Source organism: Tyto alba, unplaced genomic scaffold (genome assembly GCF_018691265.1).
Source record: "Tyto alba isolate M040663 unplaced genomic scaffold, T.alba_DEE_v4.0 Super-Scaffold_1, whole genome shotgun sequence".
NCBI classification, from domain to species: domain Eukaryota; kingdom Metazoa; phylum Chordata; class Aves; order Strigiformes; family Tytonidae; genus Tyto; species Tyto alba.
The window spans coordinates 8,273,916-8,299,177 of NW_024881261.1; the positions used below are offsets into that span (position 1 = coordinate 8,273,916).

General features: G+C 38.8%; 1 protein-coding gene across 2 annotated transcripts in view; it reads left to right on the forward strand.

The window, feature by feature from the left end:
- Window positions 1-25,262, forward strand: part of SHTN1 (shootin 1) — a 67,574-nt gene that overhangs the window by 17,204 nt on the left and 25,108 nt on the right. For both annotated transcript variants that reach the window (XM_042791865.1, XM_042791856.1), the window contains exons 3-8: window positions 1,452-1,512; window positions 6,038-6,132; window positions 8,276-8,444; window positions 11,711-11,808; window positions 12,778-12,859; window positions 14,459-14,553. In XM_042791865.1, coding sequence (XP_042647799.1) covers window positions 1,452-1,512; window positions 6,038-6,132; window positions 8,276-8,444; window positions 11,711-11,808; window positions 12,778-12,859; window positions 14,459-14,553 — 600 coding nt within the window. The remainder of the gene's footprint in view (window positions 1-1,451; window positions 1,513-6,037; window positions 6,133-8,275; window positions 8,445-11,710; window positions 11,809-12,777; window positions 12,860-14,458; window positions 14,554-25,262) is intronic.

The following is a 25,262-nucleotide window of genomic DNA, read 5'->3' on the forward strand; positions in this document are numbered from 1 at the left end:
GCTTTATTAACAGGGAGAGATGAAACAGTGAGTCCTCATCCATTGCTGCTTGCTCTGCACATCTTGTGACTTCTGCAGCTCTGCCTTGTTTCACAGACCTTTACAGCACCTGGTGACTGAGCTGTCCCCCGTATTCAACCGCTGTCCCTTGGCCCATCACCACAGTGCCACAAGAAGAGAGATTGTTTGTAGAGTGCAGCTCCTTTTGCTCTCACAGATAGCCATTAGCAGCGGCTTCCAAAGCCTGTGTGGAGGCTGTCCCCGAGGCGACACCAACGGCATCCTCTCCTTGCCCAAGAGCAGATCCTTCCTTGGGCCTTATCCAAGGTCCTCCAGAGCTGATAGAAGGGATCTCTTAAATTTGGCTGCCTTTGAATCAGGCTCTCTCCCTTCTTGTTACTTAACAGCAGGCTCCTTTCCCAGCTAACTCAACGTGGGTCCTCATGTGGAAAAACTGAAAATCAAGGAAAATAATTTCAGGGGTTTTTTCCCAGTTCTGTTCCAATGACCAGTATCCCCGGAATTGCAGTTACACTGCAAGCTCAGTCACACAGATCTCTTCCAGAAGTTAACTCATGGTCTTACACTGATTTATTACTGTGAACATACACAGCCACATGTGAGGAAGGATATCTGGTGTGCCGTGTGTGTAAGACACATTGTGTGCCAGTCATACTTCCCCCCAGGTCATGTGTTTTTTGCAGTGTGGTTAGTTACTGACTGTCTCTCTTGTGAATTTTACTCATTTCGTTGAGTTCTTTCGTTTGCTTATAGAAGGGATTTTCTTAGAGAAGTCTATTTAACAACTATTTTATTCTTTCTTTTTGAAGAAACTTTTCCATCATAAGATCAGTGATTGCAGCCCTGTGTAGTATTAGCATTAACCCCCAAATTAGTATATGTGTAGTGATGGGAAGTCCTCAAAGTATGAAAATGAGTGTCCTCCCATCTTCAGGCTCAAAGCTTTGTTCATGATGTTTTGGAACTGAACAGCAAGTCCCTGTTTATTGGCTTTGAGGTTTTCCTTGCACATGGCAGGTACAGAAATGTAGGCCTCTTTTTTCCAAGTCTATTTGTGTTTAAAAAAACCTAGACTTAAATCGTATTTTTGACATGTAAAGTAGTGCTTTTACTGTTGTGTGGAAGACGGATGACTGTTTATGTCAGTTTTGGATAATGTGGCTCTTCTAAAGTATTTTCAGAGTAGCTCTGAATTGAAACCCAAAATCAAGTAAAATTTGCCAGGTTGGTTAAGAAACACTGAGTAATGAATTCTTTATGCATAGTTTCCATGGATATTACATGACTGAGAGTTAAAAGAATGATGCTTTGATAGATTTCTGTAGATTATTGTGCTGGTAATTGATCTTTGTTGATTTTGCATGTTATGACTGACTGGTAATTAAATAACTGGGATCAGTGTTTCATGTCAATTTTCTCTTTTCCTACAGTGTGACAAAATCAAGCAGGAACGAGATGAGGCTGTCAAAAAACTGGAGGAGTTTCAGAAAAGTAAGCTGATAATGTTAGTGGGATTTTTTTTGATATAGAAAGTTATGAACATCGTTCTGCATACTCTACAGCAGTGTTAAGAAAGCTGATATTCAGGTCCATTTGCTGTTTCTCCTTCAAAGCCTTAAAGAGGTAATCTGGTGAGAGTTTGACCATTGTCAGACTAACTACTGTCACAGCATTTATATGCTCTGACACAGGTAGCTATTCTTAAGGTGCAAAGTTGTGAAAATACAGTGGTACAAATGGGGCTCTAATGCTGGATTCTGCAAGTGACTTTTGGAATGATATATGCTTGGATTGAGTGGGATTTGACCCTATTGCTGAGATTGCTGATAATAATGTAATTTTTTCATGAAGAAGGAGTAAAATTACTTTAAGCGTAGACACACCAATAAAGGTTTTGAGGATGAACTGCTGTCTCTTAATAATTTTTAGAGCAAGTTGTGTTTTGTCGGGGCTGTGAGAATGTCAATATTCAGTTTTACACTTTATGGTAATGGTTCTATTGAAACTGTATGGTGTCTGGAAGCAACAAAGCACATCTAATGGGAGTGAAAGTATCCTAGTGGAATAGCTCCTTAGAAGAGACAATTACAATAGGATTGTGGTCTGGTTTATGCCAGTACAGTGAACTGCACAACGAAGCATCAGAAATGTGGATGAAGTTAATGCAGGAGAAGGAAATCACATGGTCTATACTTTTGTGTGATTGTTAATAGAGGAATTTGCTCACTTTTATTTTATAATTGTTCATATGATACAATTATGGAAAATAATCTAAAATCAACAGGAATCATCTACTGCCTTAAGTGATCTTAGATAACTGTTCTATGAGGCAAGTATGTTGTCTAAGAAGTCTAATTCCTCTGGAAAAAACTGCAGCCTGTTCTGTTTTTGTTATGATATGAGGAATACCAGAGTGTGGCAGAAAATGTCAAGTAGTTAAGACTTAAAATTTGAAGTAATATTTGATGTTGTAAAATTTTATAGGTTTCTTTTATCTTCCTTTCACATTTTTAAAGGACATACCTTGTAAACATAGTGATAAAATGCCAGGAATATTAGGATTTTAAGGCAATAATAGAGCCCATTATTTAAACGACAATATAAAAGGCAATTATATTGATGAAGAGCTACATTGGCTTTGTGTCTGTGAATAAACTTGGCCTGTACTCAGCTTCTATTTGTTCTCCTGGCATAAACACATATTGTGTGTGATTCCAGTTTAATGGGGCCCCGTTTGTATGCCAAGCAGCTGCATTTTAGGCCCTATTGCGTGATTTCATAGCTCTCTGAAAATTGGTTCTATTGAGCACAAGAGATAGAAGGTGGTGGTGGGGGGGAAAGCTTCAACACACAATCATTTCTTTTCAATTGGAGCCAGCAAGGTTGATGACAACATGACCATTGTGTTATAATGATAAGACCACTAAGGATCTGTACCTCTCATCAAGGCTTTCACACAACAGCAGATACAATTTAATTCACTGCTCTGTCAGCAGTGCTGATACCATTATGCCGTCTGTCTCCACAGTTATAATCACTGTCCTCCGAGAAATGCAGTTGAAATGATCTTGAGCAGTCAAAGAAACTCTCAATTAAGGCTGCCACTTCCAATGTGTCAGATTGTGTCTTATGCACTTGGTACAATTTTCACTTCCAATCCTGTTTATTTACAATGTCTACCAGTAATTACGCTTAACATGTCATTTAGTGAGGGTGCCCCTGCCAAGGAGATTGTTGGGTGCTGCAGTACCATTGAGTGGGAGTTTCTCGCAGTCAATGCCATCAGCGGCTTTTAGTCCCTGATGGGATGCAGTAGTAATGTTGATAATGCAAGTATCGTGCTCATCAAGTCATAATTAGATGCCACTCAAATGTGCCACTTGTAATAACAGTGTTGATTCATGTTTTCTTGGTGACTGCAACTACTAATTAGTTAAGTGGTTTTTGGTTGGCCTGCATTTGCTGCGGATTATTATTACGCCTGAAAAAAACTGTCAAGGTTAGAGATGTTTCAGGCCACTTAGTGCTGCTTTATGAATTTTAATATTGACATAATAAGAACTTTGGACAGACTTAGGAAATAATATATTTTTGTATTTAATTTGGAAATATTTTTTTCCCCTCAGTTAATCGTAATTGCAGGTTAATTAAGTTTAAATGAACCAAGAGTAATGTCTAGTTCTGCCATGTGAGCCCAATCCTTGTTTCCTAACTTTAGCATTGCTTGAGGCCATTAGATTCCTGTCTGTAAAATGGGAGCAGCTCTGTATCTCCACTGCTCCCTCATTCTGCCCAAAGCATTTAATTGCTCCAAATTCCCAGAGCTAGGCAGAACAAAACCAGAAGAGGTATGGACATGTACTACCTAAAGCTTTTCCTCTCTCAAATTAAATATAGAAGCTAGCATGGCACAATTGGAGCAGATAATTTCTCCAAAGTTGAAAAAAAATGGAAATAAAAAGATGACCAAAGAAAGAGGAGCGGTTGCTCTGCTATTAAAGGACTTCATGTGAATATAGTTTTTGGACCAAGATTTTCCAATACTTTGTGCTGCTTTTTTTTTTTTTTTTTGGCTGCTTTAGAACTTGTTTCTTGCATGCGGCTACTGATTTGACAGCAAACTTCAATGTATTGCTGGTTTCCTATGTTATTAATTAAAACATTATTTAATATCGACTAACTATCAGTAAAGCTGCATAAATAATGCTTGTTAATGGCCTGCTTTTTCTGATCCTAAAGTCCTGTTTTGTAGTAATTAAGATGACCTCTGGATATCAAAGAGGATTTAAGTACTTCACTATTTAGGCAAAAGTCTTGGAAGAGCACAAGTGGGTGGGACTTTCTACCCAGTCGTAGGAAATCATTAGTTTTTAAAGCTATTCCTTCATGAAAATGAGATACTAGAAAAAGTCCTCCATATTTACACTATATTCTTCCAGCCTTGTTCCTGCTCCAGAGTATTGTTCAGTTGTGAATAGTCCTTTCTGCACATTGAAATGCCAACACTGGGCTGAAAAAGAATCTGCACCATGAAATGACTTGTAGAATTAGGGTCCAGGCTGCTGCTTTGGTTGAATAAGGGTGCCAAGAGCCAAGGAGTAGTTGCGTCAATGAACAAGGTGCTAGCCTGAGAAATGGGAAATCATTATTGGGTTTCCTGCTTTGCTCCAGATCCTCTTTGTGACTTGAAGCTTGTCATTTAGAAGATGACTTTTGACACTTGTTAAGTGCCTATGTACTGCTGGAAGTTGAGAGGAATTGCAAGCCAAAATGCATCTGTGCTTTTAAATGTCCTCTAACTCACATTGCTATCCTACGTTACAAAATGAGACTTGTTCCATAACTTTTTGGTCACTAAGTACATTGCGTATCTTCAACATAGTGATGTATACTCTCTGTATATATGGGGTTCCTCTAAGTGCAAAGGACAGATGTGTCTCTTGCTCTTGCAGCTGTGATGTCAAATACAGTAGCACAGCCGTGTATTTCAGATGCAGTCAGACAGCTCGCTCTCAGCCCTGGTCTCACAGAAGATTGTGTGTCCACGTGTGCATGCTGGTGTCTGAGTCTCTACAGGACTGTGGAGGCAGGGTGTGAGACCACAGTGCTTATTTCAGGGCATGCTCAAGCACAGGGAGACTTCAAATAAGAAACAGTTGGAACATTACAGCCATATAGTAATACAGAACTTGGGTTGTTCAGCTAAGGTTGTCAAAAATTGGGCAGTGCAAGCATTGCTGAGTTTCCATCAGGATTGTATCCATCAGGGTGTATCCCAGCTGCTGCAGGTAGCTTTGAAGCTGATGGGGCAGAGCCAGAAGAAAGAACTCTGCTGTGCTAACGATTTGACTTCAGTGGAGTATGTGCTGTAGGAGGCACTGCAAATATGGAGGCTTTGGTCACTTAACTCCTTTCTCCATTTCATAGTAAACTTGCCCCAGGCCTGTGCTAAATGTCCATCCTGCAGCTGTTCTTGTACAGTGTGTTTAGCAAGTATAATGATACTTAAAATACCATACAAACCTGAAGTCTGGAAGGTGAAAATAATCTTTGTAAGACACCCTGAGTTAATCTTGCTGTTTAAAAATATCAGGGTTTCAATCTTCAGAAAACATCATCTATACCAAGTTTTCAAGAGGATTATGATGGAAATCTGAAGGGGCAGTCTTAATGGTCTGACTGATTCCCCAAGTGTTAATGAAATAAAGATTAAAGATGGTGAATGATGATGATCAGGTAGGCTCCTGCTCACCTTCTGCTTCTGTAAGCTAATGCTCAATTCTCCAGTTCCCCCTCTAATGCTGCAGACGTGGCTTGAGAGAGTTGCTTAAAGCAGCAAACCAGCTATTCAGTGTTCAAAACAGTTCCTATCCATGGACATTATCTAAGTATGTGCTTCCCTGTATTTGAAATGCTTACATAGAAAGTTAACAGAAAAAGATGTAATGTGTCTGGTCATGGGATGCATGTGTCAAATGCAGGAAAATACTGACTAATTTTTAAATTCTTCCCCTAGTTTCTCACATGGTTATTGAGGAAGTAAACTGTATTCAGAACCATCTTGAAATTGAGAAGACGTGCCGTGAAAGTGCTGAGGCTTTAGCTTCTAAGGTGAGAAGAATTATGGTCATTCTGTTTCATCTGATTTTTTTTTTTTTTTTCCAAAATTTTTTTAACTTGAGATTGTATGCATGTCCCATATATGTTTTTATATCATCTTGTGGATCTGTGAAATTGTTTTGAAGTGGCAAAAACTGTAAGCTGTATGCGAGATGCAAAATACAATTCCTGCCTTTAAATAAAAAAATAACCATTTTAATTTAGTTTCTATTTTGGAACAGTAAGTCATGGACCAGCATCTTGATATCTAGTTTTTATATGCATTTAGGTTAAATGGAAAACAAGTTTTAGAACTGTCCTGTGTGAGATATAAAACAATAATGAGCATTTCAGTGTCTAAATCAAATGGAAAAAGTCAACCACTGCATTACATTTCAGGTGATTGTTTATGAAAGCAAAGCGAGGGCAGGGGAAAGGTGACCTCCACTGCTCTGTTGATTGCGTCTAGTCTGATGAATTTAGCAAGTGTGTAATTTTCTATATTCCATCTCATCAGAAGTGCATTATTATTAAAGAATGTTTTTATCTCTCTGTTATATATTTTTGGTTGTGTAAAATGCATCTGAGCCACTTCATCAGAAAATGGATTACAGCAATTTTGAACCAAATTTCATTAGCAATGCTGACTGCCTTTTTTTTTCCTTTTTATTTTTTTTTTCCCCTCCCCATCCCCTGCCCAAAGTACATCCTTAGATATGGTAAAAATCACACCAGCAAGAAATCACTTTAATTTAGATGCATTAGCAATGTACTTTCTGGAGGTATTTACTTAATTGTTTGCATAATGACACTATATTAGAATGCATAAGATAGACAATCAGCATATAAGTAAGAAAATGAACATATTTATGCAACTTTTCTTCTCTGCACTTTTCCCATAATGCATGTACAGGGGCAGTTCAAAGACTAGCTCTACCCAGTGGGGCTGCTTTGCCAAAGCTGATTTGTTGGTTGCTGTGAGTGGACTAAATAAGGTTCCTTACACCACTTGCTCCATTTCATTCTTTGGGAATGAGATGAAGAAGTTATTGAGTAAATCTCTGCAGTTGGGAGGCCGAGGAGAGGGGGATCAAAGATGATTGCTTAGGTAAAAATTCAGGATCAGCTTAAGTGTACGGTATATGCTTTATTTGAAGGTAGATATTGACTTCCACATGTTTTATGTCATTAGTAGAAAATGGAGCCTCATTCTTAGAGCTGCATACAGGGAATGCTTGGCTTGTAGGCAGGCAGTCACCTCAACATATGCCTGAACACCTCTGAGACTGTGCTGAGCTTTCTGAGAGCTGCTGACATAGGGTGTCTGGATGCAGAACAGTGAAAGAAATGGTGAGAATGAATCATTTGCATCAATCCCTGTTCAGTTTTCCCTGGCGCCTTGATCAAGATGGAGATGCCACACAGGACCTCTTCTGTATCATCCACCAACCAGGCACACATTTAAGCATCCAGCCCAGACTGGTTTCTGACTTGTGGTTTGGCTCATAAAGAATTGGTTTATGATATGGCTGTCATCTTACATATGTTGACTTTACAGTAATAATTCCTGAGAACTGAAAATAATTCAAAAGAATTTTGAGGTAATTCTGTCGTAAGTGGGACTATGGTAGTTCTGGTGTTTGTAGTTTATAAGCAAAATAAGGGCATAGGAGGAGGTAAGAGTTTTTAGCTGACCAACTGATATAGCTGGCAAAACCAGATGAGCTTTCAGGAGCACAAGCCCTTCTTCATGTCATTCAGTTAGGGCTCCTGTTGATGCTGGTACACATTTAAGGGTAAGGAGCTGAAGCAGCTATCACAAAGAATATGTGGCATTACGTAAGCTTGATAGTTGATTTGATTTGAACCTACCCAGGGTATTTATTAATAATAAGTACCAGAGAGGAAAAAAGGGAATGGATGAAGCATCGTGTTGAATTCAAGCCTCCTCAGAGGAGAAAGTGTACAAGCTTCCCATCTTCAGACCATTTTAATGCTGAATGGAGCATTTAATCTAATGTTATTTTGTCTTATTTGTTTGACAGGGCTTTTAATGATAAGGGAGTAAAAAAATACAGCTGACTTTTTTTTCTTGCATGGCAGTTTAAAGACAGACTAACTAGCTTCTTGACTGTTTGTGCTACTCAACTTTCAGCTGAACAAAGAAAATAAGACCTTGAAAAGAATTAGTATGCTTTATATGGCAAAACTGGGCCCAGAAATTATCACTGAAGAGATTAACATTGATGAAGATGATTCATCCACGGATACAGAAGCTAACTCTGGATCATGCAGTTCCGTGCATTGTCAGCAGCAAATGAAAGGTGAGCACTGTTGTTGAGTCTACACTGCTATACAAGGCAAAAATTGTCTAAAGAATGGCAGTATTGATTTGGACCAGAGATCCATCTGGCTCCGAGTCATGCTTCTGAGAGTGGTCATCAAAGGTTATCCAGGAAAGACTTTAAGAACATGGTAATTGTGTGGTGATACTGTGTAATGTTTATGGTGGACATACAGCCTGCAGAGAAAGTTACAATGCAATAGGAAGATGAGATCTATATAGCTAAGAGAGTTCAGTGTTACTGAGTTGATAAATATTTCCTCAGATCCTTAACAAAGTAAAAATTAAGCAAAAGAATAAGGTCATCTTGGTGTTGCTTCAACTGCAATGTCACTCTTTTAAAGTTTGTAAGACAGGATTCTCCATTTCTATTTCCATTGTGTACCTTCGTATGCACAAACTTCATTCATATTCCAGAGCTTTTACCAAACAAACAGCTTAAAAAGGGACTGTTATACTGGGTAAAACAGCAAAGCTTGGGAACATGGAAATACACTGATAAGAGATATCTGTGCTTTATTAAGAAATTTCTGGTTCTTTTTTGAGAAGCAGTTTGTATTTCTATAATCCAAAATCTGCCTTCCTTTCTTGTCTAACTGATGAAGTCGTCATGTTTCTGTATGTTGTTATATCATGGTAGCCAGAATAGGGGAATGCCCACATTCTGCATTTGGTGACAGAGGGAGAGATTATGTGGTTCACTTTTTTTTAAAAAAAGCTTTCATTTTTTTTCTGATAGTAAGTCACAGTAGCAAATGATGTCGACGTACAGCATTCTTGAACTTTCAGCCTGACCTTGTTAATTGTTTTCTGTTTGAATGCAGCAGCCTCAATGAAGTAGTACAAAATATCACTGAGAAAATAGAATGAGTGTTGTAAAAATGCTTTTAAAAAAAATCCCATAGTACCCTTCTATCATAAGCAGTTTTCCATCCTATAGATGAAGGAAAAGAGGCAGAGGATGGTGCGATCCACACCATGCAGCCTATCTGAATTGGAAATAAGACTCAGGAGTTTCTTCTGTCTTTTACTGGAGAAAGATGTCAAGGATACATTTAAAGATAGCAAAGACTGGCTGCAGATCAGAGGAGAATGTGGTTAGGAGAGTGGCAGGGTCAAATTAGAGAAATAATTTAGAAAGGCTCTGATGCATCTGTCTTGATGAAGAATTCATCAAAGAACAAAACGTGGCATTTTGTGAAGGATTTAGAACTCCTGGTTTCTGCTCCTTTCTCTGGCCTATTATTAAATGTTAATGACCTTACTTTTACAAGTGCTGAGTATTTTTAAAAGCATTGGCATCCCATTTGCTATAGGAGAAGATATTCCATCCCTGTGCAGGGAGAGAAGTGTGTGTGTGTATGGTAGCAGAGTGATCTGATAACATGTACCAAAAGTCAGTGTTAGGGGCTGTGTCCCTAGCGTAAGCCAAGCTGCATGGTGTTTGTCTTTAGGGAGAAATCTGAAGTTGCATTGTGGATTACCTGCTAAGTGAAAGACCATATGCAGTGAAAGAAGTGTTTTCAAAACTCCCCTTAATGCTTTGTGGTGTTGCCCAAGGTGAAATCTTCTGTTCTATGCATGTTTATGATTCTAAACATTTGTGTTTTGTGTTGTGGATCTTGGAAGTCTTTTAGCCTTCTCACTGTTCAACAAAATACTGGATATTTCTTGGAATGATTCCTTCCCTCCCACCACTTATCTGTAAGGATATACAAATAAGGCAGCACAGTCTCAGACACTTTGATTAACACACTCTTATTTTTTAAAGGGATAAAATTTTGTCTCTCAGATAGCAAGAAAGAGGAAGATATCTCATACACTGGGGAAAGGTGACAGTGAAGCTGTGGTAACTAATGGAAGTGTAGAGTGGTCTCAGAGCTGTACCTGAAATTTATTTATAGGCTTTGGGTTTTCTTTTTCTTTTTAGCTGTCTTTTTGGATATAGTAAGAACTGAAAACTCCACTGTGTTGGTCAAGCAGTTTAGCGCACACCCTGTATCTGAAAAGAAACATTTCTTGTACACATTTATAAAGATCTGGGTTTATGGATATACTTTCTTCTGTGGATAATGAGGTTGATATATGTATTGTAAGACCTGATTTGATCCAGTTACCATAAATTTCAGTGAGACTTTTTTTCCCCATTAATTTCACTGGAAAGTACAGATCCATAAACCAGACAATTTGGTTCAAGAATCTTCTGGGAAAACAGGTCTTTTTATTTACTGTAGAAAGCGTGTGCCATTAATTGAGAGAAAAATAAATCTGAGGCTCCTGAATTGGGAGCGGCAGGCTGGGGTAGAATCAACATTTTCAAGATGTGAGACCAAACAGAATTACATCTAGCATGTCATCGTCATCTGCATTTGATTAACAACAATTTTCTCAACTTGTGGCTGGTATTCAACAAGCAGCAGTGCTGTGAAATACTGGAAGCAGGTGGGGAATGAGAGCACTTACTGAAAGCTAATATATATCAATAAATTTATATTTTTGTGGTGTTTTAATGTTAACCTAAACCTTGATATATTATGTATGCAAACTGATCTCCTGTTAAGAAGTGATTATAATCAAATGTTTATTCCATTGTGAATTTAATTTATTTCATATTTTAATAATTAAGGAACAAAAATTCTGAGGAGAAAATTACAAGCATTAGCTCTTCCATCAGTAAAGGTTATATTCTGACTCTGTTCACATAATGTTACAAAGACTATAAATTGGCAGCTGTTCAGGACAATTTCTTCAGTGAAAACCTCCCAAGTATTAACTGCCTGTTGTTTTGTTTATTTCCCTTGTGACAAGAACTCATGATCCAAAAAGAATTGAAGTGCATTAATTTGTTTGAAAGGACGCCTATTAAAAATTGCTTTATGCTACCTCCGTACCAGAGTCTCTGTGATGTGACAGTCTCCTGAGTAGGACCGAGGACACTCTGTGGTGGCAGGATTGGCCCCATTATAGCAGGAAATGAATCATTCAGAATGCAAATAAAGACAGCAGGACTGAACAAGGGAGCTTACCTCAATAGAGTAAATCTGAAACTGTGGCCCAGTTATAGATCTGTTACTTGACACTTATGCGAAGTTCCTAAATTATTGAGGACGTACCTTGAATACAGCTGGTGCTTTGTATATGGTTAAGATGTTTCATACTTGATTGTACTTGCATTGCTATGACATTTCCTTTGTTATTTTCTTCCAAGAATAAAATACATTTTTCATTTCCTTCCTCAAACTGTAGAGCTACGAGATCAAATCATATCTGTTCATGAGGAAAAGAAGACCTTAGCCATTGAACTGGAAAACCTGAGGTGCAAACTTGTAGAAGTAATTGAAGAAGTATGTATTGTACCATGGAAGGCGAGACCACGTTAGCGTGTAGTCAGTACTTTTTGTATCTAATTTTGCTAAAAACGTTCAGTTGTGAAGTTAATTGAATACTATCTAATCGTAAGTCCTGCCAGCCTGCCCATATGATAGAGCACTTAGGGCATACACTAGAAGGGGCCTTCTACGTCAGAGTCCAGTCTGATCCTCTTGCTGGCACATGACTTTTCGTGATCTGTTCTAATGCCTGTGTTATAACTCTCATCTCCACTTCCTGACAGCCTCTCAGCCATCGCAGCCTGCAGTTTTTTTTTGATTTCCATAAACCTGTGGATGTGCAAGAAATAATTCTGGAGAATGTCCAGTTTAATCACTGGTGCTACTTCATTGAGCATATCCTTGAGTTTAGCCATTGGCAGTGCCCTGTCATGGTAATTAGACCAACAAATTGGCTTTTTGAGCCAGCAGTTTCATTCCTGCTTGAAAACTGGAAAAGCCATGTACTGATGCAAATCAGGATTTAGTGGCTCTTCCTGTCTGTGCAACACTTGCATTCACAAAGACACAGCTGACAGCTCTTGGACAATAAACAGAGCCCAGGAAAAAAAGCAAAACATCAGCCTGACTATATTAAAATACAAACAGTCAAGGGCAAACTAGTAACTTTTCAACCAGGTGCTATGGTGCTTCATCCTGAAAGGTTCCAAGGATGTTATATTTGCAGCTGTGACTGGTAACATGCCATGAGAATAGGCCATGGGAGCCCCGTGTGAAGGATTAGTTCATAACCTTTTAATGCCATCTGCTATGGGGTCTGTAAGTTGCAGTAAAAATGCTCTCCATCCCACTGGAAACCCTAAAATCAAGCCAAACCTAAGAAACAGAATTACTGAAAGCAAACTATTGCTTGCATTATGTCCTGCTATATGCCTTATTCCACTAACTAAAATACTCTTGGTTTTGATCTTTACACTTCTCTAGGTGAATAAAGTGAAAGAAGAAAAGGCTGTTTTGACAACAGAAGTTAATAAGCAACAAAAACTGTTGGAGAAATGTAACAGAGGTGTGTAGTCTCAGCAGGTTCGCTTAACAGTTTGCTACATCCTTTGCAGAAGCTTCAGATATTTTATGTTGTAGTACAAATGGTAGATTACAGAACAGTGACTGTGGTCCAGATCTGAGACTCAGGCTTATTGTTGCAGGCACTGCATAAATACATGGACTATTCTAGAGTGTCTCTACTCCAGGAAAATGTGGCAGTGTAAATAGCAGGTTGAATCTGAGAATAGGAAAATTTTTGTTCTGTGGCACAAGTGGCAAGCTTGGACAGGAAGGCAGTCCTTCAGAGATGGAGTTTGAATCATCTCCTGTTTTCCTGTCATTACGTTGCCTTCCTTTTAGCTGGGACATAGCTAATAATTTTGAATATCTAAAGACTTGGGAGCACTTATATGTTCACAGGATGAGGAGAAAAAGACAGGAGTGCTAGCAATGAGATACATAGGATTTCCAAGTTAAGGAAGGAAAGCAGGGACTTTCTTTTCCTGGAAAGAGATGAGAGGTAAAACCAGGGCAGTGAAAGTCTAAAAAGAGATAGAGGTCAGAGAAGGAAAGCATTTGCTTAATGAATTGAGTGCTTCCACATGAGAAATAGCTCACCCAGAAGTAGTTCAGAGGGGAGGGTAAAGATTTTAGTGCCTTGGATTCCTGTGCCCTTTTCTTGTGTTGCTGATTTAGCTTTGTAAAATTAAAAATTGTTTGGCTAAAAGTCTCCTTGGCTGTTTCACATTTTCCTGAGGTGGAAGACAATGGGTCTTGCCTCTAATGCCTGCCTGTCTTGATGCATTACTTGTTTTACCTTCCAAAGGCACTTAATTATTTGTTCAACAGCAACTTGACAATACATTCTGGAGGGCTTCGGCCATATTCCCAGTTATTCTGATTTATCTTCAAGTTGTTCCTCTGCAGTTGCGTTTTAATTGCTTACTTGGAGAGGAAAAATAAAAAGCTCTTAAGATATCCCCCAGGAATTTAGAAACATTTCTCATGCAGTGGAGGGAATGGCCTGGGCTTCTGCTTTCACACAGATGCTTGCTGTCCTGGATTGAGGCCTGTTCAGAATGGTTTGGGGAATCATGCGCCATGGTTAGTTTAGCCATCTGTACGAGCCTTGCTTTTGTGAGCACAGTTGAAATACAGGAATGTAAAACTGCACTGCTTTATTCTTGAGGCTCTTTTAAATCTCTCTTGTAAAGGGACCTGTCAAACCTCACTCAAACTAGGCAGGCAAATACAGGTGCATCCACAATAACATAGTAATCTTTGATAGATTCAGCAAGGCTGGCTTGAGGCTTTGAGTGCTCACACCCAAAGAGGCGAAATACAGTCTGTGCTACATGTGTTACTGGAGTTTTTGTCTGAGAGGGAGGAGTATTACTCTATTCAGAAGATCAGTAATTGTGCATCTATATATAGTGTGGTTTAGAGCAAACAGGACAAATATTGCAAAGGGGACTGTATATGGAAACATTAAGTTATACCTTCATTCAAGGATCCCATGGTGCTGGGGAATAACAGCTTATCTTTGTAGATCAAACAGTACTTTCATCTTATTTTGATCCATTCCACTTTTACTTCTGATCTTGTTTTTTCTTATAAACAGTATCTGTGCTGGCAGTAGAGGAATATGAAGAGCTTCATGTAAACTTTGAACTGGAAAAGAACCTGCGAAAGAAAGCAGAGTCGTTTGCACAAGAGGTGAGTAATCATGAAAAAGGGATCTTATAAAATGAAGACATTGCAACTGGGCAAAAGCCTACCAGCTTAGATGACTTGATTTCAATTCCCAACTCTCATACAAAAGATGGCTTTTTATGTCATACTACACAGCTAACATCTGTACTTCATCCATAAAATGGGTTTACTATTTCAACAGCATTTATAAAGCACTTCAGGATTAACCATGCAGTCTTACCTCTTTCCTCTTTTAAAGCGAGGCTTTAAATTTGTAATGGGCTTAGTCAGCCACAGCAATTCAGTGTGGTACATGTAGTGGTTGGGTCTGGGAAGCATTAGCTGCCTTTCTACTGATACAGTTTGAAGCACTGTGTTTTTTCTGAAAAAAATATGTAAACTCACAAAAAAGTGTTGCACAATACAGTATTAGCTGAGGTTTGTTCAAGTTTGGCTGCTATTTAACATACGTCTTTTGAATAACCTAGTGCAGGGATCATTCAAGCTGAAAAAAATTGTTTCTGTGCTCTAGAAAAGGTATAAACTCCCAAAGAGGAAAAGAAGTTACTGGGTGGCATTATGGAATGGCTGGTGGTTGCTCTAATGTCTTGTGACAGGCGATGTTTGCCTTGGAAAACGCTGACAAACTCTTTCATTCTGTTGATAGACTGAAGCCCTATAAAACCATGAGTTTGTTTTGTTCTGGGTCTTTTTTGCTCATGTGCTTTTTTTGTTTGCACTCTGGATTTTGAGTTCTCTGCACTTGCGTTATATTTTCAAGCTTTTCTATTCCAAGCCACATATCAACATTTTCTTTAATAAAAGTTGGGCTTCCTAAGTAATAATTTTTGAGGGAGCTCAGGTTTAAAGAAAGCTATTACGTATCAAAATTACATGGGTCATCAGTACTGAAATAGGGTAAATCAGGGAAACATCTGATATGAAGTGGATTTTAGATTTTGAAACCATGGCTGCCAGCAAGCAGGTATTTAGCCTTCAGGAAGTCAGCTTTGAGTAGACAGCTCTTTTGCTTTTTGTCTTTGCTGCTGCTGTTTCTCTCTCAAAAAAATAAAAAATGTATTTGATAACTCCTATACATCTAACTGCATTCGGTCAGTGATTGTAAGCAAGGGCATATATGCATTTTGAACCTGTATAGAAACAGACTTACTCTGTTCTGTTAATCTTGTGTTTTTTTGCTGGGTATTTGAGTGTTTTGGATATGAACAGAATCATATAGCAACATTTGAAACAAAATTAATTTGGGGGGGTTTTAGATAAACTGTAAACAAATTTGAAAATCTAGAAGCTAGGGATGAAGAAGTCGACCCTGATGCTGCTTGCACTCGTGCTCTTGTGCCTGAGGAAGAGCTCTCCCTGTGCCGTGTAGGAAGGTTGAACTTCAGGGCACCTTGGCCAAGGGTACTGGTCCTCTTTCTTCTCATTCCACCTTTTGCCATTCTTTCCTGTTCTTTCCTTTGCAAGGGCATCCCGTTGACCCTTTGAGAAACCCACTGAAGGAGCTAACTTGGCAGAAACCTAATAACCTCTAGGTACAGATCAATTTTTGTTAATAGGAAAATTTGCCTTTGGGTAACAGGACTGGGTGCTCACCCTAAAGGAGAAAGATATTTGCAAGTTCAAACATATTAAACTTTGACAGATTCTTTTTCATTCATACAGGTATATGGTATAACCTAGCTTTGGATAATCTACTGCTTATCAATTCCACTACTGAAGCTTCAATCATTCAATGAGTCAACTTGTAATTGAAGTAAATATTAATTTATATAACTTGTGTGTATACACATACCTGCAGTCTTCTGCCTATTGTCAGTATCTCTGCTACGTGTTGAGAATGTAACTGTACTTCAGGCAAAGCTAAAGCTGCTGACATATTTTCCCCCCAAGGGAATAAGAAACAATAGAAATGAAAATTATTTACTAATTATTACAATGTCCTGTTAACTCTTACATTTTAAGTATAGAGATGGACTTTTCATGATGCTGTTAGAGTCAAAAGATGTGGTAGAGAAATCACTCAAGAGGAGTGATTTTGGAAATCAAACAGACTGCACATGCAGCCTCCTCCAAACCCTACTTTTATGGAGCTGTGTGGGATGGAGCCCAAATTCCTCTGCTGAACTGGACACTTCCCTTTGCCATGATTTCAATGCCATTGGGCCTGTCATGGTTTGAGCCTGGTCAGCAGCCAAACACCACCATTTACATTTTGATCAAAGGCTCACTGTTTTTTTCAGAAATAAAAATGAGATCTGCAAATTCAATTCAAATTTTTGAAGATAGAGGCATTTATTAGTGACTAAAAGTTGTTAAACAAAATATTGCCTATGTTTATTAAGTATTCATTTGGATTTTTTCAATACTGTTACCAATCTGTGTTATCAAATATTACCTTTTTACAGCAGTCTTTAAATTTTAGGAAACCTGATTTTGTTCATTACCCATGTTTTATGATAACTGTTTTTATAATGCTTTTTTTTTTTTTAAACCTCCTGAGACTGTGCAAGCATTACTGTTCTATTAGCAGTGTTTGTTGATTCTAATATATGAAGAACTGTTATTTTAAGAAAACAAATTTCTAAGGATGTTAAGTATGTTCATTTAGCATGCATTATTGCAATAGTTATCTTGCATCTCCTACTATTGCTTTTTTTGTCTTATGAAGTACAGAACAATTATGTACTTCTGTTCATTAACTGACAGCAGAAGATTGTAGGTAAAGGTCTGTCTCTCAGAAATGAGTAATTTATAAATGTGTAGTTAAACTGTTTTTCAGATCGTAAGAGTATAATCTGATACTCTGGGCCCAGAATGTTGCTTCCGTTTAGATTCATAAGCGTAATATTCAGACACCTAGACATTTTGAAATCTGATATTTGAAGTACTTTTTGTATTTGAATAACAAACTGACAGGCAAGCAGTTAAGTACAATGCCGAAGAAATGCTGAGTATTTGCAAACAAGTACTTACTGTTTTTTGTCATTATGTAGTTGTCTCTTCCGAAAACATGGGCCCCTGTTGTTGCAGATTGACAGTGTAGCTCTTCAGTTGAGGCTTTTCATTCCATGAAGTTCTCCAGTCCAAAATGGAGTCACTACAACACTGAGCTTCAGGCCTGCGTTAGTCTTCCCTTTGTGTATGTACTTCTCCTTTTGTATCATGCTATTCAGAAGGATTTTTGGAAAGTTTTTTAAAATACAGGAACATGTGATAACAAAGGCATTGCTCAGCTGTGTTTGGGGAACTAGTAGCATTTCAAATTACTTTAGAATTCTGTTATTGTTGGCCTGGTTTCACACTGATGGTGTCCCTTTAGTGACCTGAGACATCAGAGACAGGCTCTGGCCCACAACTACATCCACAACAGCAGAGCTTTATGCTCGGGTGAGGTTGTATGAGCGTCCTCTCACACAGATCATGCTGCAAGGCCATAGCTGTGTTTTGAGAGCTGAGGTTCCTAGGATGTGCTTACAGGAGCTGTTTGGATTATGCTAAGGATGTGCAGGGATTTTCTGCTTTTTTTTTTCATCAGCCACATGTTTTCACTATCCCTGTATAATGTTTCTCGAAAAAACAAAAATCGTGCTGGATTTTTGCTTGAGTTTGCAGAAGCCGCAACGGTTGGTTGTGATAAGCTGTGAAGTGTTGAGAGAAGGCTTTGAGTAAAGGGCGACGCTGCACTCTCAGTGCTTTGTGCTTAACTTGTTTGGAGCACTTCAAGAAAGCAAATAGGCCCCGAGTATTGCGGGTGTCATCACAGTGCCACGACATAGACCTTAGAATGGCACGTTTTAGTGTTTCATATTACTGTTTTTGACATCTCAGACAGCCTAGGACATGTCTTTTAGCTCACTGAAATACTGACTTACTGCCTGTGAGGGGCTTGGTGGTGGTGGGCATGTTGTCTTTGTGAGGGGCTTGTTTGGTGGTGGGCATGTTGTCTTTCTAAGGGGCTGAGGTATCTGAAGCTTGCCTTCACGGGGGGAGTCAACCCATGTATTCAGATAAACCCCTTTCTCCATAGCGTGGCTTCATCTTTTAGCTTTGCCCTCCTGGGGTTGCATTGCGGCTGCGATGGGAGGAGACCAGAGGAGCGGCTGGCGCGGGCTGCTTTTCGAAGAGGTGCCCTTTGCGTCCTGCCCTTCTGACAAGTGAGGAGGACTTGCAACATAACGTGAGCAATTGGGAGTGCAGGTGTGAGAGATAATGGGTGGGTGAGCATGTGTGCAGAAGCAAACACAGATGAGGGGGGAGAGGAAAGACAAGGAGCTAGAGAAGGGGGGAGCAAGCACATATAGGAGTGAGAGAACACTTGAAAATCAGAGCTTTTGATTAAAAAAAGATCCAATACAGCTTTAATTATAGTCATGCTGCTGGCACCACCATAATATATATTTAATTAATCAAAAATGATCCAACTTCAAACATTAGAATTCATGCTCTTTAGAGGTTCTAAAGAAACTGAGTAAATATTGTCAGCCGTGGTGTGGAGAGGGGGAAGGAAAAAGAAAGAGGGTTTGAAGTGAGTCACAATCCATTGTGAAAGGTATAGGAATCTGCATAAAAGAACTAAATAAATAGAGTATGTAAGGGGCGGGGGCATGGAAAAATCAGTACCTACCTGAATAAAGCAGGGTTAACGGGAATCTTGGCAAGCTTAACCAGAATTCTAGTGTCATGTTTTAAGAGACACTTTAAGATCTCTCAGATCTTTGTGGAGCAGTTTATAAGAAAACAAAGGAAGGCAGAGAGTATCTTGAAGGCCATCGCAATAATATAGAGGCTAGCCCCAAAAAGCACTCTTCCACAAAGATGAGCAAAATACAATACATACAGACAAAGCAAGCCAAAAGGGGAGGAACACAATGAGGGAAGTAAATTGAAAGTCTTAGCAATGTAGAAATCCCAGGAATTCAACAAAATAATCTGGAATTAATGGTTTATTAAGCATACATCCTACCTTGCAACAATATTTTGTAAAGTAAGCAGTTTATTACTGTCGTGTGTGCTGGCATGGAGACAACCCTTGCACCTAAAGTTGCTCTGGAAACCTCCCAGAGGATAGACATTGTGCTCTCAAAGTTAGCACTGAGCTGTTTTCTGTCCTCTGCATCTTGGATAAATAGAAATGAAGTGTCAAATTGCTGAGTAGGTTTGTTGGGGTTCCTCTCACTTTTGAGGCTAGCATAGGCTTTTTGTCAAAACAAGCAACTGGAAAAAAACGAAGAGTTTCTCACATGTTTATGGTTATCTGTATAACCATAAGTATAACCATATATAACATGTATAACCATAAGTTTGCAGTTTGAGAGGTTGAAAGGCTGCATTCAAAGTAACTATGATCTGGATGGATTAAAAAAATAAAGTGAATCTGTAATGTGCATTGTTCATGTTTTCCTTGACTTTACCTCCAATTCTCAATACTTACAGGTGCACTAAAACAGCATACTATACCTAGGTCTGTGCTTCTAAGTAACTATTACACAACAACATGTTTGCATTTAACTTGTTTAGCTCAAAATGCCTGGGCCACTGCACAGCTGACAGTAGTTAATCTGGGACTGAATCTTCCCTTATTGAAAGATGAAAGCTGGCTATCATTTTATAAGACCTAGGAAAAATTATTGTCATCCTTAACAGATGTCTGCACTACTCATGAGGTTGTGTGCAATGGATTTGGTTATCTTGATGACATGAGCTCCCAAAGAACACTTCCTCAGACGCATTTGTGACCTTTTGGGTTAATTTGTGAGGACTTTTGCATTAATGTGCTACATCTGCAAGTGGATACCGCAAAACCAGCACTCATGGAGCCACTCTGTGCTTACAAGTAACCCGCTCTGTGCAGTATCAAGGATAGTTCAGCAGGAACTGGTATCTGAAGATAATTAATTTGCAGTCCAGTTGACTGAACTGGAAATAATAATTAGAGACATGATAAGTGGTTAGTATTTAGATTCTCCTGAGCTTGAATGTTACCACTTTTGAAGCATGATGTAACACTAATATGTTTCATCAAGCTTTTTCCCAAGTACAGGTTTGTAAAATGGTAACAGATGTACGCTCTAGGAAACTCTCTCTTTGGTCTCTCTCTCTCTCTCTATCCTACCCTCCCACCCCATTCTCTTTTTTGTTCAGGCAACTAATCTATTGGGAAAAAAAAGCGAAGAGGTTTCTTCCTTTTTCATGTGGTATACGATCAACTTATGAATATATTAGATAGTGTCTTAATGCTGTAAGACTGTGAGCGTTATGGAATGTATCACTGTACTTGTACCATGGCAAAAAGAAAACCACTAACTGTAGGAAACGAAGTAATAAGTAACAGTAGAATTTTTTTTTTTCCTTTACTTTGGGTCTTGTGTAGTTATGCCTCATAAGTGAAGAATGAGTGCTGTAGTTTGACAAACGCTTTTGTACAGAAGAGGCTGGTAAAATAAATATACTGTATTTTTGAGGAAGTCACAATGCTGATGGGAATTCAGTTTTCTCACACTCAAAATACATGCTCCAAGCACCTCTGTGGTAAGAAGCAAGTGATGGACAAGAAATAGGGTTAACTCATCTAACTGATCATAACCAATTCCCCCATTCTGCATAAATTAGACCTCTTTTTTTTTTTTTGAGCCATGAAACTTATAAATGCTACATCATGTAGCTTTTTAGAAATATTCCCTTCAGAAGTTGTCTGGCAATTAGCCAAATAACTAAAGGAACTGTATTGTATCTTTATTAGTCTAAAATTGATGCAGGTCTTAACAAAAACTATTAACCATAAAATATTATGAATCCTCTAGAGAGACAGGAGTGACTGTTGGCTGCCCGTTACTATACATATGTCTTTTTTCATGATCATGTTACTCAGTTTTCTGTGCCAGTTTGAAAATCCAACTAGGTTTAGTCTTTGGCTCCTCTGAAGGAGGAAGTCTAAGGAGGTCGCAGCTCATTAACAGAAATGCATCTCTCTCATTTTCCATACTTCACTTTCTTGTTTTGTTTGTTTGTTAAAGAGAGTGTGTCCTGTGCCCTCCATGCCCTTGATGTTAGCTGTTTGGGTAATGTCTTTCTGTCTGACATCATATGACATGGTTATTTTCCATAAAAGCAGTTCCCAGGCAGGCAAGAATATAAACACCGGATACAGAATTTTCAGATCAGAGTAATGCCACATGCATTTAGTATTAAGTGTGTGCTGAAGTGAGTTTTCTGGATTGTGTCTTAACTGCAGAACCCATTTATTTGTTGTAGCTTTTTTCCTGAGTAGCACTTTAGACACCTATGAACCCACTAAACCACGAGGGATTTGTAAGTCATACGAGGCTGATATCATTGTTTGATGTGCAGCACTGAGCCTGAGTGTAGAGAGAGCATTTCTAGGTCAATGTCTAAACTATGGGTGTTTTTCATAATGTGTTTTAATAAGATACATCTGTTTCTCAACTCCACTATCAAAAAAAACCCACTAGCCATTGTTTCCTGCTGTAATATTTATATGCAGAGAAGCTCACAAGCCCAGGTGTCCTTGGCAATACAGTCCAGTTAAGCAGTTACAAAGTTAAGAGGGTTTGTGGTTTTTTTTTTTTTTGTTTGTTTTGTTTTTTTCCTGATTAGCCATTGAACTAAAATCCACACATAGATTTCTATTTTAAACTGAGTACCTCCTGAATTTAGAAACACTTAGTGCCCTGTCAGGCCATAATCAGACAATATCACTCTGTCCCTCCATCACATAAAATCCTTCAAAAAGCCTGTTCGTTTGGGGAGATACAAGTACCTTGACACTACCTCTGTTGGGACTTTGCAGGTCTGAACACAAAACTATAAGGCTTCAGGCTGCACATAATGCAAAAGACATAAGCTCCTGTAAACTATCACAAATGTAATGAGTGGGTTACCACTCCATGATGACTTACTGATTTCTCACTAGGATGTGGAGGGGATGGAGCAGTGCTGCCAGGATTGAAATCAGGGCCAGCTGCTCAGTTGACTGATCTCTTTTCTGCTTGAGACTTCTGAGGTTTGACTCTGTCTTGCTATGTACCTTCTGGTATTCTATTCATAGTGGGTAGCATTTGCCACTGATTTTTATTTTACTTTATGCAACCAATGATTACCGTATTATAATAGTGCTGCTGTATCGAGACATTCTTCTCCCTTCAAACTGTAGCTAAGACAAAAAAGTTATTCCACATAGTGAGTACCCAAACAATGTATAGATGGAAGAACACTACTTGAAGGAGCACTGACGTTCCCAGGGCTTGACACTAACCGAGTTGCTTTCTAACTTTTTTAATGAGGAAGAATTCCTTTTTCAGCTCTGGTGTAAACAAAAAACAGCTGCAGTGAATGCTCTGTAGGGTAATAGTTAGAGCAGGGTCTGAGAATGAGGTGTGGCCCCATTAAGGTCAAGGGGAAAACTTCTATTGTTTTCAGGATTTCACCCCTTTCTCTTTCCCCCTGCCCAATTCTTGTGCAAACTGGGCTGAAGGAAAATGGTCAGGTCCCAGATTTCCTGCACTTCCAAGCTTCTGTTTGTAAACTCAGGAGGGAAATACAGGTAGCTGGTTTGCACAACACTTGGAGATTTTGCAAATGAAAATGGGATGTAAACTATTGTCCTTTGTGACCTGCCTTTAGTTGCAGTTGTGGTTTCAGTAGATTCCTCCACCATTGACTTAACGTTTCTAGCACTGATTGGGATACTCTGCAGATAATTGTCTAGCAGGTGGCAAAGTCGGAACTAATCCATCAATTGGTTAAATTCCACCTAGTCTAAATAATCCTGTTAGTAGCTGTTCTGCCCTTTCAGCAGTCACTTTAATTAATATTCAGGATTGTGCAGGCAGTCAGGTTTCTGCCTTGCTGAAGCAGGAGTTGATTTTTTAAATTTTAGATTATAATTAATTTTGAAGGGTCTTTTTTGTCCCATGTCAAACACACAGAGCAACCTCCCAAAAACTTGCAGTCAGTTCATCACCAGCTTTATCTGTCACGACCATCTTGTCTAATTTTGTCCGTTCTATTTAGAATATGCTGGTACTTCAAGGACATGTGTGTAAGTAACTTCTGAAATGGATGGGACTTCCATAAGAAATGGATTCCAATGTGTCTGATTGCAGTATTAAGTTATAATCAACGATTTTTTTTGTGTGTGGTCAAGAGGACACTTCCACGTATATTGCAAGTAGGAATGTATTTGCAGTGTCATGAAAGCAATTTATAAAGCTAATTGAAAACGCAGGACTTCATGTGAAAACTTCTGAATGAAAAAGTTTTCACCCAGATCTTCAAAAGGATGTTTTTTCATTTTGTTGCAGAAGAGCATGAAACAAAGTGAATATGAATTTTCTACATTTGGTGAAGTATCTGCTCAAGTTGAAGAAATCAAGTTGCTCCACTTGATTTCTTCTTGTTTTGGCAGCTTTCTGCTCCCTCAGGCTGGAACAACTCTGTTCTGTTGGTTTCAGTGGCTGAAACGCAGGGAATAAAAATCTAGAATTATCACCTCAAACTTTTTTTCACATTCTAAATGATGAAACCCAAGTTTTCACTTTGCTTTGAAAGTTCACAGTAGGTAAACTATGATATTTGCTAAAGGTGGCTTCTAAAGAGACGTTGTTTCTGTCAGGGTTGAATAACTTTTGACTGACTTAACAGGAAAGCAGGAGGCTTTGAGACAATACTGAGTTTTTAGCAGTGATTTAGAGGCCTTTCTGAAGTATGATGTTTCAAGATTCTGTTTCTTTTAAGATGAAATGAATAGATGAGTTGCAATACAAGGGCAAACCTTTACAAGTTGAGGTGGGTGGCTTTGATTCTGAACTTCTCTTGCCTTTGAATTGTTTTTGCCACAGCCTTACTAGTGTAAGGTAATGCGAGCATAATTAGTTTGACTGGCAGAATTTTGGGACAGGGAGCTGATGTCCAGTGCACTTTTACACCACGCCACAGCGGCCTGTGTATTGTCATAAATTTGGTTTTGTTTGTTTTATAAGACAGTATAGTACTAGAGCTTGTATTCATCGTTTCCCCTTCATCGAATACTTCCAGTTCTTTATTGCCTACCCCCATGGCACAGCTTTGCCCAATGAAGTGTTCATTGTAGGTTTTATTAGTATTAAGGCCGCATCAATTGACTCTTCTTGGCACGCAGGGTCAAGCAGGCTGCGTTGTGAGTTAAAAGTTCAGCACGGTCAGCAAGCTTCTTGGTCTATACGTACAGCTAGAGAGAGAGTTGCTTGCTAAGGAGACTCTGTTGAAGTGTCCATGCAAAGCACAGGGTGGAATGCTTACCACGAATCTGCATCAGCTGATATTTCTTTAAAATCCAATTGTATTGAAAAAATAAATAAATCACATAGCACTGCAGTAGCACCGGATGGAAAGAAACTGTATGTTGTAGCTGTAATTTTGCTTTGTGAATAAATAGTGTGGGAACTTGAAAAGATCTCATGGAGCTTTTGTATTTCTAATACTTTATTCTTAAAATACCTTCTTGCTTTTGCTGTGCTATACAACAGTGTTTTTACAGTCTGAGGGAGTGTCTGCATTCTCAGGCTGTTTTCTGTTCTCCTGCCGTAAGTGGCTTGCTTTGCTGACCTGTGCACACTCATCTAAAACCTCAGCATGACCCAGTCCCTATTTCTGCTGTAAGAACAGATACAGCTAGGTTTGTCAAGAGTAGAAGCCTGTGTTGTCCAGGGGCAACC